This window comes from Symphalangus syndactylus, chromosome 15, assembly GCF_028878055.3.
Source record: "Symphalangus syndactylus isolate Jambi chromosome 15, NHGRI_mSymSyn1-v2.1_pri, whole genome shotgun sequence".
Lineage (NCBI taxonomy): Eukaryota > Metazoa > Chordata > Mammalia > Primates > Hylobatidae > Symphalangus > Symphalangus syndactylus.
In genome coordinates, this window is record NC_072437.2 from 73,400,020 (window position 1) to 73,416,355 (window position 16,336).

The following is a 16,336-nucleotide window of genomic DNA, read 5'->3' on the forward strand; positions in this document are numbered from 1 at the left end:
TTTAGGCTACAACACATCTAGGCTACAAACTTGTACAGCATGTTACTGTACTGCATACTGTAGGCAATTGTAACACAATAGTAAGTATTTGTGTATCTAAACATAGAAAGGGTACAGTAAAAATTTGGTATTATAATCGTATGGGACCATCATCATGTATGTGGTCTGTTTTTGACTGAAAAGATGTTATGTGGTGCAGGACTGCATTTAAAATGTGTCTTTTGTAAGTAACATATAGTTGAGTCTTGTTTTTTAATAGTCTGACAATCTTTGTCACTTAATTGGAATATTCTATTTACATTTGCTGTATTTTTAAACATAACTAGCATTTACTAATTATTAACATAATTGAGTTTGCATTTTTATAATTACTAATGTAATGTAATTACTAATATAAATAGGTTTAAGTCCTATCTTGCTGCTTGTTTTCTCTTTGTTCATCTGCTCTTTATTCCTTTATTTCTCCTTTACCTGCCTTTCTTTGGATTAATCAGGTATTTTTTTATCATTACATTTTGTCCTCCATTAGCTTTTTTATTTTTATTTATCATTTTTAGGCACAGGGTCTTGCTTTGTCACCAAGGCTGGAGTGCAGTGGTGCTATCATAGCCCACTGTAACCTGGAGCCCCTGGACTCAAGCCATCATCCTGCCTCAGCCTCCTGAGTAGCTAGGACTACAGGTGTACACCACCACGCCCAGCTACATTAGCTTAAAAAAAACTTTTATTTTGAAATAATTTCAGACTTATAGAAAAGTTGTAAGAAGAATATGAAGGAACTCCATATACCCTTCACTCAGTTCCACTATTTGTTAACATTTCTCCACATTGCTTTTTCACTGTGCTTTCTTCTGAACCACTGAGCCATTAAGTTGCAGAAATCAGGACCCTTTGTCCCACAACACCTCAGTGTGTATTTCTCAGGAACAAAGACATTCACTTATGTAACCGTAGTGCAATTCTAAAAATTAAGACATTTTACAAATACTTATCTAATATAGATGGTCTCCGGCTTATGATTGTTCAATTATGATTGTTCGACTTTGTGATAAGCTTATTGGGACATAACCCTATGGTAAGTCGAGGAGCATCTGGATTTAATGATAGTTCAAGCTATGATTTTTCATCTTTATGACTGGTATAACAGAGTAATAAATGTATTTTCAACGTGTGGTATTTTTTAACAATGGGTTTATCAGGACACAGCCCCATCATAAGTTGAGGAGCATCTGTACATTCCTATTCCCATTTCACCAGCTGTCTCTTTAATGTCCCTTAAAGCAAAATTCCCCCAGTCCAGGATCTCATCAAGGATCATGCATTACATTTTGTTGACATGTCTCTTTAGTCTTCCTTCCTCTCCCCGCCCCTCCCCTCCTCTCCTCTCCCCTTCCCTCCCCTCTTCTTCCCTCCCCTCCCCTCCCCGCCTGCCTGCCTTCCTTCCTTCCTTCCTTTTTTGTTTTTTTGACAGAGTCTCACTCTGTTGCCCAGGCTGGAGTGCAGTGGTGCAGTCTCAGCTTATTGCAATCTCTGCCTCCTGGGTTAAACTGATTCCCGTTCTTCAGCCTCCCAAGAAGCTGGCACTACAGGCATGCACCACCAGGCCCAGCTAATTTTTATTTTTAGTAGAGATGGGGGGTCCCGCTATGTTGGCCAGGCTGGTCTTGAACTCCTGTCCTCAAGCGATCCAGCTGCCTTGGCCTCCCAAAGTCCTGAGATTACAGGCGTGAGTCACTGAACCCAGCCTGTTTTAGTCTTCCTTAATCTGGAACAGTTCGTCAGACATTTTTTTGTCTTTCATGGCCTTGACATTTTTGAAAAGTAGAGGCTAGTTATTTTGTCAAATGTTCTTCAGTTTATGATATTTCTTCATGATTCGGTTCAGGTTAGTTTTTTTGGCAGGAATATTGACTAGGTAATCTCATATCTTTTCAGTGTCTCACATCAGGAGGCATAAGGATTTTATTCATCCCATTATTGGCTGTGTTAACTTTGGTCATGATTAAGGTACCACCAGGTTTCTCCAATATAAAATTTATTTTCTTCCTCTTATAATTAATAAGTAATTCATGGGGGAAAACTTTGGGGCTATGTAAATATGCTATTCTCATCAAACTTTCCTTCACTTGCTTTAGCAATCAGTGATGACTCTTGCTTGGATTAATTAATATTGTGGTGGTTGCAAAGTGTTGATTTTCATTTTATTTATCTATTAGTTATTATTTATCTATTTATTTTTAGAGATAGTGTCATGCTCTCCACTCAGACTGGAGTACAGTGGTGCCATCATAGCTCACTGTAGCCTCAAACTCTTGGGCTCAAGTGATTCTCCCACCTCAGCCTCCCAAACAGCTGAGACTATAGGCACTTGCCACCATGCCTGGCTTAGTTTTTAATTTTTTGTAGACAACAGTGTCTTGCTTTGTTGCCCAGGCTGGTCTCAAACTCCTGCCTTCAGGCAATCCTTCTACCTCGGCCTCTCAAAGTGCTGGGATTACAGGCATGAGCCACTGCACCTGGCTGATTTTATCATTCTTTCCATATTCATTAGTTGTACCATTACTTTTTAAATTGTACATTCTGCAAAACACTCCTCATTATGGTCTAGCACTGTCTGAATGATATAAGAAACTTCGTTTAATACCCAATCCCAATCTTTGGACTAGTATTGTCATTATTTTATTTCTATGTATCTTAAAAGTCCACAAGGCCTTATTATTGTTGTTTTAAATAGTCAATATTCTTTTATATATCCCCATACCTTTCTGGTGCTTTTCGTTATTTTTCAACTTTGTGATCAGTTTCTGTCATTTCATGCTTCTTTCTAGGATCATCTTCCTTTAGCCTGTAGGACTTTTTAGCATTTTCTGTAGAGCTAGTCTTCTGGTAATTAATTTTCTCAAATTTTGTTTGTCTGAAAAGTTTCTTTTTTTTTTTTGAGACGGAGTCTTGCTCTGTCACCCAGGCTGCAGTGCAGTGGTGCTCAGCTCACTGCAACCTCTGCCTCCCAGCTTCAAGCGATTCTCCTGCCTCAGTCTCCTGAGTAGTTGGGATTACAGGTGCCTGCCACCACGCCTGGCTAATGTTTGTATTTTTTAGTAGAGACGGAGTTTCACCATGTTGGCAAGGCTGATCTTGAACTCCTGGCTTCAGGCGATCCACTCTCTTCGGCCTCCCAAAGTGCTGAGAGTACAGGCATGGGCCACCGGGCCCGGCCTGAAAAGTCTTTAAAGTTTATAGGATATATTCACTGGAATATAATTCTAGGTTGGCAGACTTTTAATTTTTTTGTTTTTCAGCCCCTTAAGGATACCATTTTATTGTCTTCTGGTTCCTTAGTTTTATTGAAAAGTTAGCCATAAATCTTATTAATGTTCCTCTGACAAGTACTATGTCCTTGTAATTCTGCTTATCTTAAGGACTTCGTGGGTTTTAGCAGTTTGAGCACAGTGTAACTATAGCATGGTCTTCTTTGTATCTCCTTGGTGCTCACTGAACTTCCTAAATCTGTGGTTTTATGTCTTTTTCAATTTAGGGAAATTGTAGACATTATCTCTTCTAATGTTAATTCGACCCTATTCTCTCTTCCACTCCGTCCGGGATTCCCATTATAATTATTTAAACTCTTGACTGTGTCCCAAGTGTCTCTTATCAGCTGCTTTATTTTTCCAGTCTTATTTCTCTTTGCTTTAGTTTGGATATTTTTCTATTGACCTACTCACTAATCCTGACATCTGCTGTGTCTGGTACATTGTTCAATCCATCCAAATAAGTTAATTTCAGATATTGTGTCTTTCAGTTTTAAGTTGACTCTTTTTCACAGATTCCAACATTCAATTGAAATTTTCCATCTTTTTATCCATTTTATTAACTTAATACACTAGTCACAAAGTCCTTGTTTGTTAAATCCATTATCTGGATTATCTAGAGGACTGCTTCTATTTATACTTTCTCTTGATTGCTGGTCATGTTTTCTTGACTCGTTGCATTCTAGTAATTTTTTTTTTTCTTGAGATGGAGTCTCGCTCTGTCACCTAGGCTGGAGTGCAGTGGCATGATCTCGGCTCACTGCAAGCTCCACCTCCCGGGTTCATGCCATTCTCCTGCCTCAGCCTCCCGAGTAGCTGGGACTACAGGTGCCTGCCATCACGCCTGGCTAATTTTTTGTATTTTTTAGTAGAGACGGGGTTTAACCGTGTTAGTCAGGATGGTCTTGATCTCCTGACCTCGTGATCTGCCCGCCTTGGCCTCCCAAAGTGCTGGGATTACAGGCGTGAGCCACTGCACCCGGCCACAGTAATTTTTTTTTATTACATGCCAAGCATTGTATATATAAGAACCATAGAGACTGCGAATGATATTCTTACCATAGAAAGGTCCTCTTTCCTCTGTTTGTTAGGCAGAGAGGATTCAGGACTAATTACTTCAATACAGTCAGGGATTGAGCTGAGTTGCAGGGTCTCCTTTTGTTGCCCAGGCTGGAATGCATTGGTACAATCACAGCTCACTGTAACCTTGAAGTCCTGGTCTCGAGTGATCCTCCTGCCTCAGCCTCTCGAATAGTGGGGACTATAGGTGCATGCCACCATGCCCTGGCTGAATTTTTTATTTTTTGTAGAGACAGAGTCTCACTATGTTGCTCAGGCTGGCCTTGAACTCCTGGTCTCAAGCAATCCTCTTGCCTCAACCTCCAAAAGCGCTGGGATTACAGGCATGAACCACCTCACCCAGCCTGGGCTGCAGTTTTTGTATAAGGGTCAGTCCACCGTTGATTCATGTTTGTCCTTCTAGGCTTTTGATTAGGAGCCTAGATTTGTCTCCTCAGCTGAGAAAGACGGAAAGAGAGTCAAGGTGGTCCCTCCAGGTTTTGACTTTAGATCGTTAGCCTCCTGCCCCCATGCAGATTCAAAACATAGCAAATATCTTTTTTTTTTTTTCTTTCTTCAAGATGGAGTCTTGCTCTGTTGCCCAGGCTGGAGTGCAGTGGCGCAGTCTTGACTCATTGCAACCTCTGCCTCCTGGGTTAAAGAGATTCTCCTGCCTCAGCCTCCCAAGTAGCTGGAATTAAAGATGAGCACCATGCCCAGCTAAATTTTGTATTTTTAGTAGAGACAGGTTTTTGCCATATTGACCAGGCTGGTCTCAAACTCCTGACCTCAAGTGATCCATCCGCCTCCTCCCAAAGTGCTGGGATTACAGGTGTGAGCCACTATGCCCGGCCCCAAAATAGCAATTATCTTGAGAGTAGACTAAATAGCAAATATCTTGTGGAAAGCCTTTCCCCCTAGCAGGACATTGTCCCCTAAGAACTATGGGAGATTAAGCCCTTAAAAGCTTCCATCCCAGTTCCCTAGCCTCCAGCATTACCCCAGCTGAAGCAGCACTCCAGCAAATGCCCCATGGTGGAAAGCCAGCCATATATTTGGGGCTTCTCTAAGTTTCCAGTTTGTCATGCCAACCCCAAATGACCACCTTAAAAGCTCTGCTAGTTTCTCTAGATGATGCCTTTCTCCTGAGGAAGGTGCAGTTCTTAGCCTATGCCTAGAACTGGCGAATGTCTCCAGAAAAACAGGCAGGATAGCAGTTCATTTAGAAATGGCTCTTTTGGGCTGGACACGGTGGCTCATGCCTGTAATCCCAGCACTTTGGGAGGCCAAGACGGGTGGATCACGAGGTCAGGAGTTCAAGACCAGCCTCTGGCCAAGATGGTGAAACCCCATCTCTACTAAAAATACAAATATTAGCCAGGCATGGTGGCAGGCACCTGTAATCCCAGCTACTTGGGAGGCTGAGGCAGCGAATTGCTTGAACCTGGGAGGCAGAGGTTGCAGTGCGCCGAGATCGCGCCACTGCACTCCAGCCTGGGTGACAGAGCAAGACTCTGTCTCAAAAAAAAAAGGGCTCTTTCCTCTCTGCAATTTCTAGTTTTATTGCTTCCACAGCTCTCCAGAGACTTTGAACGCATGATTTTTGCACGATTTGTTTTTTCCCCAGCTGCTACAGAGGGCTTCCATGACCTACTGTATCCTTCTCAGAACTGGAAGTTTGAATCCTGAAACCTCCATCACTTGTTGCTCTTCTCAGTCTCTTCTGCTGAGCCATCCTTTTTCTCCTGTACTCACGAGCACACTGCTTATACTTCTTCTCCAGCCTCACTCTCAGACCTAAGTGATCTCATTCAGTTTCATGGTTTTAAGTACGAAGTGTACATAGATGGATCCCACATCTCTACCTGTAGCCTTCACTTCTGTGACCTCCAGATTTTAAAGATTAACTGCATTCTTTGTATCTCCAAGTGAATGCTTAAGAGACAAATTTAACATGGGTAAAACACATCTACTTATTCCCCCCAAATCTATTCCTATCTTACCAAAAAGACAACACTAGCCACTCTGTTCCTTAGCCACAAATTTTGGCACCATCTTTTCCTCTCTTTCCCTCACAATCCACATCCAATCCATTAGTAAGTCTCAGCTCTGCCTCCAAATATATGCTGAATCTGACCAATTCTCACAATTTTCTATTGCTAAAAACCTGGTCTCAATTGCTTTCATCTCTTACCCAGGCTACTGCTAGTAGTTTCCACTCTTCCCTTCCATCCCACTTGCCCACTTCATCTTCATGGCGACCAGTGTGATGACTGGTTTCTAAAGGTTAAATGGAAGCACTTCACTCACCTCCCTTGCATGAAACCTTCTAGCAGCTGTTCTACAGTAACTAGAATAAGATCCAAACTGTCTTTATAAAAAAGACATGTACATGTTCTGAACCCTGCCTACCTTTTGGATCTCATCTCCTTTCCCCTTCCTGCCCATGTAGCACACCACCCACATTGCTGGATCCCAGACCCTCTCACTCACTGTCACTGTAGCTCAATAACCCTGTGACACATCCAGATCATTCATTTTTCAGTGTGCGGCACTTGCTGCTCCTTCTGCTCACAACACTGCTTTCTTCTCACCATTCTAGTGTTAATACCAAGGCCACCTCTTAGAGTCCCTCCTCCATGATCACTACCTATTGCATTACTCCATTTTGTTCTCTTAACTGTAATTAACAATATCTAGAGTCCTTTAAAAACATATTTTCTGGCCAGGCACGCTGCTCACGCCTGTAATCCCAGCTCTGGGAGGCCAAGGTGGGCGGATCACGAGGTCAAGAATTCGAGACCAGCCTGGCCAACATGGTGAAACCCCATCTGACTAAAAATACAAAAATTAGCCAGGCATGGTGGTGAGTGCCTGTAATCCCAGCAACTCAGGAGGCTGAGGCAGGAGCATCGCTTGAAACCAAGAGGTGGAGGTTGCAGTGAGCCAACATCACACCACTGCACTCCAGCCTGGGCGACAGAGTGAGATTGCATCTCAAAAAAAACCCAAACAAACAAACAAAATATATTTTCCATCTTCCCCACCAGAATGTAAGCTTCTTGAGGGCAAGGTATAGTTCTTTTTCACTACTGTATCCCCCAAATTTTAATGAATTCTCTGCACATACTGGATGTTTACTGTGTTTGTTGGCTGTCTCATCAATTAGAGCATAACCTACTTTGGGAGCAAGGAATGTGGTCTAGTTTTGGTTTTCCTCCCTCGCATCTAAGAGTAGCATGCACATTGCAGAGACAATGGTAAGTAAGATTGAGGGGTCCATTCTCTTTGGTACAGTGTTAGAGATAAGCCATTTCTTCTGGCTTCCTCATCATTCTAATTCCTCCGGAGACTCTAGACCAGCCAAACACATTGCTAAAGAAAAATGCAGGCAGTCCTGCCCCCACCCCACTAAGTCACAAATGGGAAAAGCAATCTTAGAGTTGTTATTGCTCTGTGCTATTGGTGCACACCCCTGGGCGGAAGTAGAAAGGAACTTCGGAAAGGAGCACTAGGGTTATGGTTTGGTATTTAATCCCATTACCCTTTATACTGCTTCCAAAATAATTGTTTTAATAGTGTTTCTAATCCCCACGAGGCAAATCTTCCAAAGAATTTCCAAACTCCAAGCAATTTAAGTATGAATAGAAATTGTGCCTATGTCCACACAGCATTTTTCAAGCTGCAAGCCATGAAATCAATGTAGTGACTTCACTACTAGCACTTTGTTTGAATGAAATTATAGAAAATATTAGCATGTATTGCAATAATAAGGGTAAATTTTTATGACTACATACACATATATGTACTAGGTTGTGTTATGAAATTTATTTCTTCCTGTGTGTCAATGTTTTCAAAAAGCTAAGGAAGTCACTGGCCTTAAGTATTAGTTTTACCTGTTTTTATTCCTTAAAAGAAAAAAACAACTTAAATGCATACATACAGAATAGAATACACTTATTTAAAGTTTTGACAGTGAAAAAAAATTACAGGTTAGATATTTAATCCAAGGTTTAACATGAGGATGATCTCATAAGGCAATTTCTTTCCTTTAATAAATAACATATTAAACTGAATATTATTCTGGAAGCAAATCATCTAATTCTTCATCAGCAAAATCATCCTCATCGATCTTTTTTTTGGCTGCAGTTTTTGGTCTTTCTATTTCAGGGCCAAGTGGGTCCACATAGGAGGCATCTAGGTTTCAAAAGAGATTGTCATGTTAGAGTTATGTAAACAAACAAAACAAAAAAATGTGAAACCAATCAGGCTCATAATCAAAATGAGTAATTCAGAGTGAACAGAAATGGTTTCCCAAGTCATTTTAAATTTTATCTGTAAATATCAAATTCTTAAGAATTCCCAGCGACACCTTTTGGCCATTTCACCAGTCTTCTTCAGACCTGCTATGCCTGGAGGAACTGGGTGGAGAGTACTTGCCTATTTCTTTGTTACTGCTACTTTCATAAGGTTCATTTGTCCCAGGTAAAGCTCTGAGTCTGGCACTTAGTCGTTCACCTTTACTACTGGCACTATAGTTCTGGCCACTATCTGAAAACACAAAAATAAAAATGCATTTGTTTAATATGTTGAGAAAACATAAAACTACATTATGCATCTTAAAGCATACTTATTTGCCAAGAAACAAGCAGGTTGTTTAATTTGGAAGCCAGCTTCTTAGGGATGTAATTCTTGTTTTCTGAAATTTAAAGGAAATATCTTGTGGGAATCTATAATATAGATAAAACATCACTTAAGAGTAGTCTGTGTATGTATTCTTTAAAATGTGTGCTTACTTATAGGTTTCAATTTTATGGAAGAACTTAAGAGAAAGTAAGAGATCACCCTGACTAGTATAATCTAGCAACGAACAAAGCACCTGAAGAAAGAACAAATGGGAAGTCACAAGCTCAGATCAACCTCCTATCGTGGCTGGAGAGGGGCCCTAAAACCACATCACATGAAAAACAGCAGAGGAGGCTAGGTACACTTAACCTAGTGGGCAGAGAACCTAGATCACACAAGCACTTTCTTCAAACATTTGAAGTGTGTTCACAGAGAAGAGGATTAGACTTCCCCTGTATAGCAGGATAGATTTTGGCTGATATAATGACAAACTTAAAAAAGAATTATAATTGCCCAAATAGGCAATGGCTGCCTTAGGAAAAAATGTAATATGTATCACTGAGGATTTTCAGATAAAGCTGAACACTAACATTAGTAGGAAATGTTAGTAGTACTTTTTAACCAGAAATTTCTGTGATATTTCCTAAAAGAACTACTCCTCTAGCCGCACAGTTTTCCTTTCTTCCCCTTAGAATTCCTAGAGTGCTATTTTTTCTATTATGTAAGCCTCACTTCTAATGAGAGTAGTCCACTGATAAACACACTGACCATTTCGTTTTTGAATATACTTTGTCTTTTAGTTTACTGATAATGTCTCTGGGAATAAATCAGAACAAGATGGTCTTTAAAATCCCCACATTTCAAGATTGGCCAACTGACCCAAAATAGTAAGTCTTCTCTAAGGTTCTTATCCAAAACCTTACCATTTCCCCTACCACTGACGTTACGGGAAAATAAAGCTCTTTAGTGTATTGAATATGTCTACACACTTTAGTATATTTTAAATTATTTTGTGCCTGTCTGTTTTTTGTTAAAACGGAAGTTAGCTTTTCCAGCAGAAGTGTACATGGGTGTGTCTTAAACTGCCCGAGTGAGCGCGAGCCAATCGAGTTTGTAAAACACTGCTCCAGGGGTGTTTCTTTTACTTTGCTTTTTTTTTCTGAATAATGTAGATCCTACCTGTCTCCAAGGAAGGTTTAAGATAAGCCACCAAATATATACACAATAACTATACAGCAATCTTTTAAAAGATGAATGAGTATGTGAGAAGAAAAGTTTGGGTGAGAAACGTAAAACAAAGTTGGCAGGGAGTGGTCCAAACAGGCCTTCTTGCCTTAGGGTTTGCAGTCAACGAAGGGCATACACAGTTCTTGGACTCACGGGTACGTAAGATATGACAACTAATGTCTCCACAAAAATGTAGGTGTTCTCATTACACAGATAAGATGGAAATGCCTCACAGAACTGCTCACTGAGGAATACTGCGAAATGTCAGAAACACACCCTCATTAGTAAATACGACAACGTTATTTCACTTTTTATATAGATGTAAATTACCAACAAAACCCTGATAGCTCCCTCAGGCACCCCAAACCCTTCTGAAATCCAAATCCAAATTATTAGCCTGAAAGATTCAAATTTTGTGGAAAAAGCAAACCTTTAAAAAATAAAACCTGGGGCTGGGCATGGTGGCTCATGCCTGTAATCCCAGCACTTTGGGAGGCTGAGGCAGGCGGATCACGAGGTCAGGAGTTCAGGACCAGACTGACCAACATGGTGAAACCCCGTCTCTACTAAAAATACAAAAATTAGCCAGGCGTGGTGGTGCACGCCTGTAATCCCAGCTACTCAGGAGGCTGTGGCAGAAGAATTGCTTGAGCCTGGGAGGCAGAGGCTACAGTGAGCCAGATTGTGCCACTGCATTCCAGCCTGGGCTACAGAGTAAGATTCCAACCCCCCCAAAAAAATAAATAAAAATAAATAAATAAATAAAATAAAAATAAAGTGCTTATATAAAAAATAAAACTTGGCTGGGCAGAATGGCATGCACCTATTATCCCAGCTGCTTGTGGGGATGAGGTGGGAAGATCACTTGAGCCCAGGATTTCAATGCTGCAATAAGCTATGACAGCACCACTGCACTCAGCCTGGGTGATACAGCAAGACCCCATCTCTAATATAAATAAATAATAATTACAGTATTTGTAATCTTTGAAGATTGGACTCTATAGTTTCTGTTGTTGCTTACTCTTAGTGGCTTATTTCCTCATGCGTGTGTACTTTTTCTTAACTGTAGCTTCTTATCCTTTGGAACTTAAAAGTGCAATCCTCCAAGGAGGATTTAAGTTTATTTCTTGTAGGCACCTTGTAGCCTCACCAACTCAAGTCCACTTTAAACCAAATTTTCAGCTTGGTGTTCTTCAGAACACACAGATATAATATGTATTCTAGCTCCAAAACTATGTGAGTGAAGGCTTACTTATGGTTAGAATTATCAAAGGAGCTCTTCTTGTTTGCTATATTAGAACCAAGGTGAAAATCCATGATCCGTAGGGTGGCCTCTTTTCTTTTTTTTTTTTGAGATGGAGTTTCGCTCTTGTTGCCCAAGCTGGAGTGTGATGGCGTGATCTTGCCTCACTGCAACCTCCGCATCCCAGGTTCAAGCGATTCTTCTGCCTCAGCCTCTCAAGTAGCTGGGATTACAGGCAAGCGCCACCACGCCCGGCTAATTTTTTTGTGTGTATTTTTAGTAGAGACGGGGTTTCACCTTGTTAGCCAGGCTGGTCTCAAACTCCTGACCTCAGGTGATGCGCCTGCCTTGGCCTCCCAAAGGGCTGAGATTACAGGCTTGAGCCACCATGCCCGGCCAGAGTGGCCTCTTTTCGACTTGACCTACTCAGAGTATTGCCAGTGAGAAGTCCTAGCTTTGTGACAGAAATTCTTTGATCCGACCTCTGCTCTGGCCTTTTTGAGGCCCCAGGCCTTATCTCTTGGTCCCCATGAGTGTCTATAATCTGAGGTTCTCAATCATGAGGGATTAGCTAGGCAAATGCCAGCTCCTGCACTTGCTTACTCTTTTGGATTTAAACTTTCTAGATCTTTTTGGCCTCCAAACAATTTCCTTCTTTCCTACCAACTCGGCCATGCATTTTTAAAGTTTTTTTTCATTTTATTTTTTCCTCCTCCTTCTTTCTTTTCTTTTCTTTTCTTTTTTTTTTTTTTTTTTTAACATTCAACATACCATTTTTAGGAGAGCTATACTTGGAGTTTTCCTGAATATTTAGACTATCTATCGTCAGACATAGATATCTGTAATAATTTTATAGTCAGTAGAAACACACAAAAATGTTATTTAAAAGGCTAAGTCTAACCCCTTTATTTTTCAGATGAGAAAACAGGCTTAGGATAGTGAAGTGAAGTGACTTGTTCAAGAGTGCATAGTTGGTGACAAGATCAGCACCAAAACCCAGCCTTCCTGACTGCCAGCCTAGTCCTTGCCTGTTAGACAAATAGTGCCTCTTTAGCAAAGGATCTGTGTAAAGTGTGGCACCTGGGCCTTATTCATATTCAGATTCCAAGCATATGCTATTCCAAGCTCGGCAGTTTGGCTCGCCCCACAAAATGTGGCTGTCTTAATAATGACAGTTAAGCATTTAAAGGAAACTCACAATCTCTAATCTCTTTTCACTACCCTGTATTTTAGACCCTTCTGCTGGCCCCGGAACAACCTGACCCCCTCCTTGCCTTATTAAGCAAGTCTGCAAAAAAATCTTAACACATTCTACTTGGTGGCCAACTACATCCTGACTTGACCAATTATTTTTACAAAGCAATGCATACTAAGAAGATGACCTATTTGTAACATTTTAGAGTGACGTAGTTTTAAAATTATGAGGTTTTTTTTTTTTTTTTTGTAAGAAAGTGACTTTTAAGCTGGGTGTGGTGGCCTGAGCCTGTAATCTCAGCTACTCAGGAGGCTGAGGCAGGAGGAGAATTTGAGGCCAGGAGTTCAAGAAAGTGAGTCTTATAAAAGGCTCTATTCACAGAATAAATTAAGTAAGGTTAAGGGGCTAACTACATAAATTTTGGTGAAAATTTCTCTCCAAATAAAAATGAATTGTTTCCAAGGAAAGACAGTCTTTACTAATTTAGAAAGAATATGGTTATGAGCATGAAAATAATTTATAGCAGTAATAAACTTAAGATAGAAAAAATAACTGTACAGGGAAGATGAAAAGCAATGTCCTTCATTTTTGCTAATTTTCTAAACAGGTTATGGCAGAGATTTTTATCATATTTAAATTCAATGATTTTGTGAAACTGAGTACATAGTACATTTATATAAGTAATGAAAATAAGAAAAATGTATCAATTTCTTTATCTTTAACACCACCGATGCTATTTTAAATTCTGATGAGTGTTAACTGTGCTCCTGCTCAGTACCTTATGCTGTTCACACCAGCCGAGGCAAAAGGAGATGCAGCCACTGCCTTCAGGAACTTTACAATCTGTGGGTGACTTTTACCTTAAGCATTCACTATAAATAATTTCCATGATGTCATACCTATAACACATTTTAAAGATCCAACAAAAGTACTTGCCTTTCCTGCATTTTTCTTATTTTACTGATTTCTGTATGAACATTATTTTGTTTAGAGAAAAGTAAAAAGGAAACTACATTGTGTGATTATTATTATTCACTGCACTCCAGTTGCAAATAAGATTGTCTCTCGGAAGTTAAATCATCTCTCAAAGCTGTTAAGTGATCCAAGTCTATGGAGGTCCCAATGGCAACAGCATCCTCTTAAAGATCAGCCAAGGAAGCTCGATGTGGGATCTCACTGCGGTGGGGAAGAAGGGGCCTGTAATAACTGCTCCAGGGTGACACAACTGTGGAGAACATAATTCAACTTGGAATTATTTCCAGTTGAACATTTAGTTTATTCCCAATGTTTCTACCATAAATAATGTGATCAATATGTGTGTACATAATTATTTCTTTAAAGTAAGTTCCTATCAAAGGTTATGGGCATTTTAATTAATTTATTTATTTTCTGAGATGGAGTCTTGTTCTGTCTCCCAGGCTAGAGTACAGTGGCGCAATCTCGGCTCACTGCAACCTCCGCCTCCCGGGTTCAAATGATTCTCCTGCTTCAGCCTCCTGAGTAGCTGGAACTACAAGTGTGAGCCACCATGCCCGGTTAATTTTTGTATTTTTAGTAGAGACAGGGTCTCACCATGTTGGCTAGGCTGGTCTCGAACTCCTGACCTTAAGTGATCTGCCTGCCTTGGCCTCCCAAAGGGCTGGGATTACAGGCGTGAGCCACCGCACCCGGCTGGGTATGGGCATTTTAAAGGGCTTGATGAATATTTCCAAACATTCCCAGCAGGGTGTGCCACTTAGAACTGCCCCCAGCAGAATTTAGTTAATAAAGAGTGCTCATCTCATCACATCCTTGCTATCCTTGGGAATTACCTTTTAAAAAATGCATTGCTAATTTTATAGGTTAGTTTGTGCTGGTAGCAAGCCCTAAGCCTGTCATAAACAGGCCTTAAAGAAACTGGCCATAAACAGGATTTCTACAGCAACGTGACATGCTCGTGATGGCTATCACACACACTGCTAGAAGTTGTTGGTATACTGGAGCAGCACAAGGAAAACCTGGCCCCCCGGAGCGGAAAACTGCTCAAGCCACAAACAATAGCAGGAGCAGCCTGTGCCTTAACAACATGCTTTTGCTGTAATCAGCCAGGGCCTGTTTCTCTGCTCCTCGCTAAAAATGCTTTGTTTCCCATAAGGAATGCTTTTAGCTAATCTATAATCTATAGAAGCAATGCTTAGCACTGGCTTACTGTCAATAATATGTGGGTCAGACTCTGTTCATGGCTCTCAGCTCTGAGGGCTGTCAGCCCCCTGGTCCCACTCTGCACTCTATTTCTGTGTCTGTGTCTTTAATTCCTCTAGCACCGCTGGGTTAGGGTCTCCACAACCAAGCTGGTCTCGGCAAGTTTGCATTGTTTTAGTTATTGGTGAGGCTGTATATTTTACCACCATGTGTGACAGAATAGTTTATATCCTCTTCTCTACCTCCCGCAACTCATTCACTTCTTAAATCATTGGAATCTGACTTTTGCCTCTAACAGTACACTGAGACTGCCTTCTTTAGGGCTATCAAAACTATCTTAGTGGAAAAATCTAACAGCCCTCTGTAGTCTTCAAGGCCCAATTAATCAATACGTATGTAATCAGTTTTAACATTCCCCTTCCCTTAAGCTAGGAAGTCTATCAATTGCCCCTATTAGTTTCTTATTTTTTGAAAGTACTATCTAAAAATGAAACTTTCTAAAAAATTCTGCCCATTCCTTTGAATGTGTTATGAATATAGTGGTTCTTTTTCAAATCTCTTCTTAAATAACTCTCTTTTGGTGAGCTATAAATTGATTTCATTATCCATTAGACACTTTGTAAAAGTTTTTTTGGTCCGTCTCTTCTAAGAAGATGATATTCAATTTAGCCTCTATTAAGATGCAATAATTAAGATCTATTCTCACTCCTTAAGTATGAGAAAGTATTTGTTTATATCTAGAAACACTGAAGAGCATTAGACAATACCTTTGGGACCTTTAGGAGGACTTTACTGACCAATTTACTTCTAGGTGCTCTGTAATCTGACTTGCAAATGGCCTATCCTCTTATTACCAGGAAGCTGGTCTTCCTTTGCTCCTGTCCCTTTCCAAAGTTAAGAAGCAGCGCACCACAGCTAGGGATCCAAAGTACTTTCCCAACCCACAGTCCAAGAAAGTAATGACCTCATCAGCTCAGATGACATAATACTCTGATAATTTTACAAGGACCATTGCTTGGACCTAGCCTTACTCTGAGAATTTCAGTTCATTCTTACATTGTTACGGCTGTGATTCTCAGTTTGATTTCAACCCACACCCCCTACTTCTATTGATCCAATTACATTATTACCCAACAAAACCTAACAGGAATATATTAAAATTGTAAAAATGAACGCCAATAGCTACTGTATAGGCAATACTCAAGTGAGGAGAGGGAGACTCTGGAGGGACTCAGTGAAGAGAACAAAGGAAGTAACATTATATATTTGTTATATGGCAAACTTAAATACTTAATACCTAGCATATAAAGAGGATATGAGAGGTGAAGCTGGAAGAATGTTGGTATTTACTGAGTACTTATTATGGCTAGAAAACGTGAGAAATGCTTATCTGTAGATAAAACAGCAGAAAGGTAGGAAGGGAAAGAGGGTAAAAACTCGTGTGTTTGTATGTATGTGCACACACATATATAAAAAAACATATGTATATATTTTACA

At 40.3% G+C, this 16,336-nt stretch overlaps 1 protein-coding gene across 12 annotated transcripts in view; it reads right to left on the bottom strand.

Annotated features, from left to right (window-relative positions):
- Positions 1–8,253: 8,253 nt before the first annotated feature.
- IFT88 (intraflagellar transport 88) overlaps positions 8,254–16,336 on the bottom strand; it is a 128,510-nt gene continuing 120,427 nt past the window's right edge. For 11 of the 12 annotated variants that reach the window (XM_063619014.1, XM_055245281.2, XM_055245280.2 and 8 more), the window contains 2 exons: positions 8,808–8,918; positions 8,254–8,564 (listed from right to left, as the gene is read on the bottom strand). In XM_063619014.1, coding sequence (XP_063475084.1) covers positions 8,446–8,564; positions 8,808–8,918 — 230 coding nt within the window. In that variant the 3' untranslated portion in view covers positions 8,254–8,445. The remainder of the gene's footprint in view (positions 8,565–8,807; positions 8,919–16,336) is intronic. The other variant, XM_055245284.2, reaches the window with a different exon arrangement.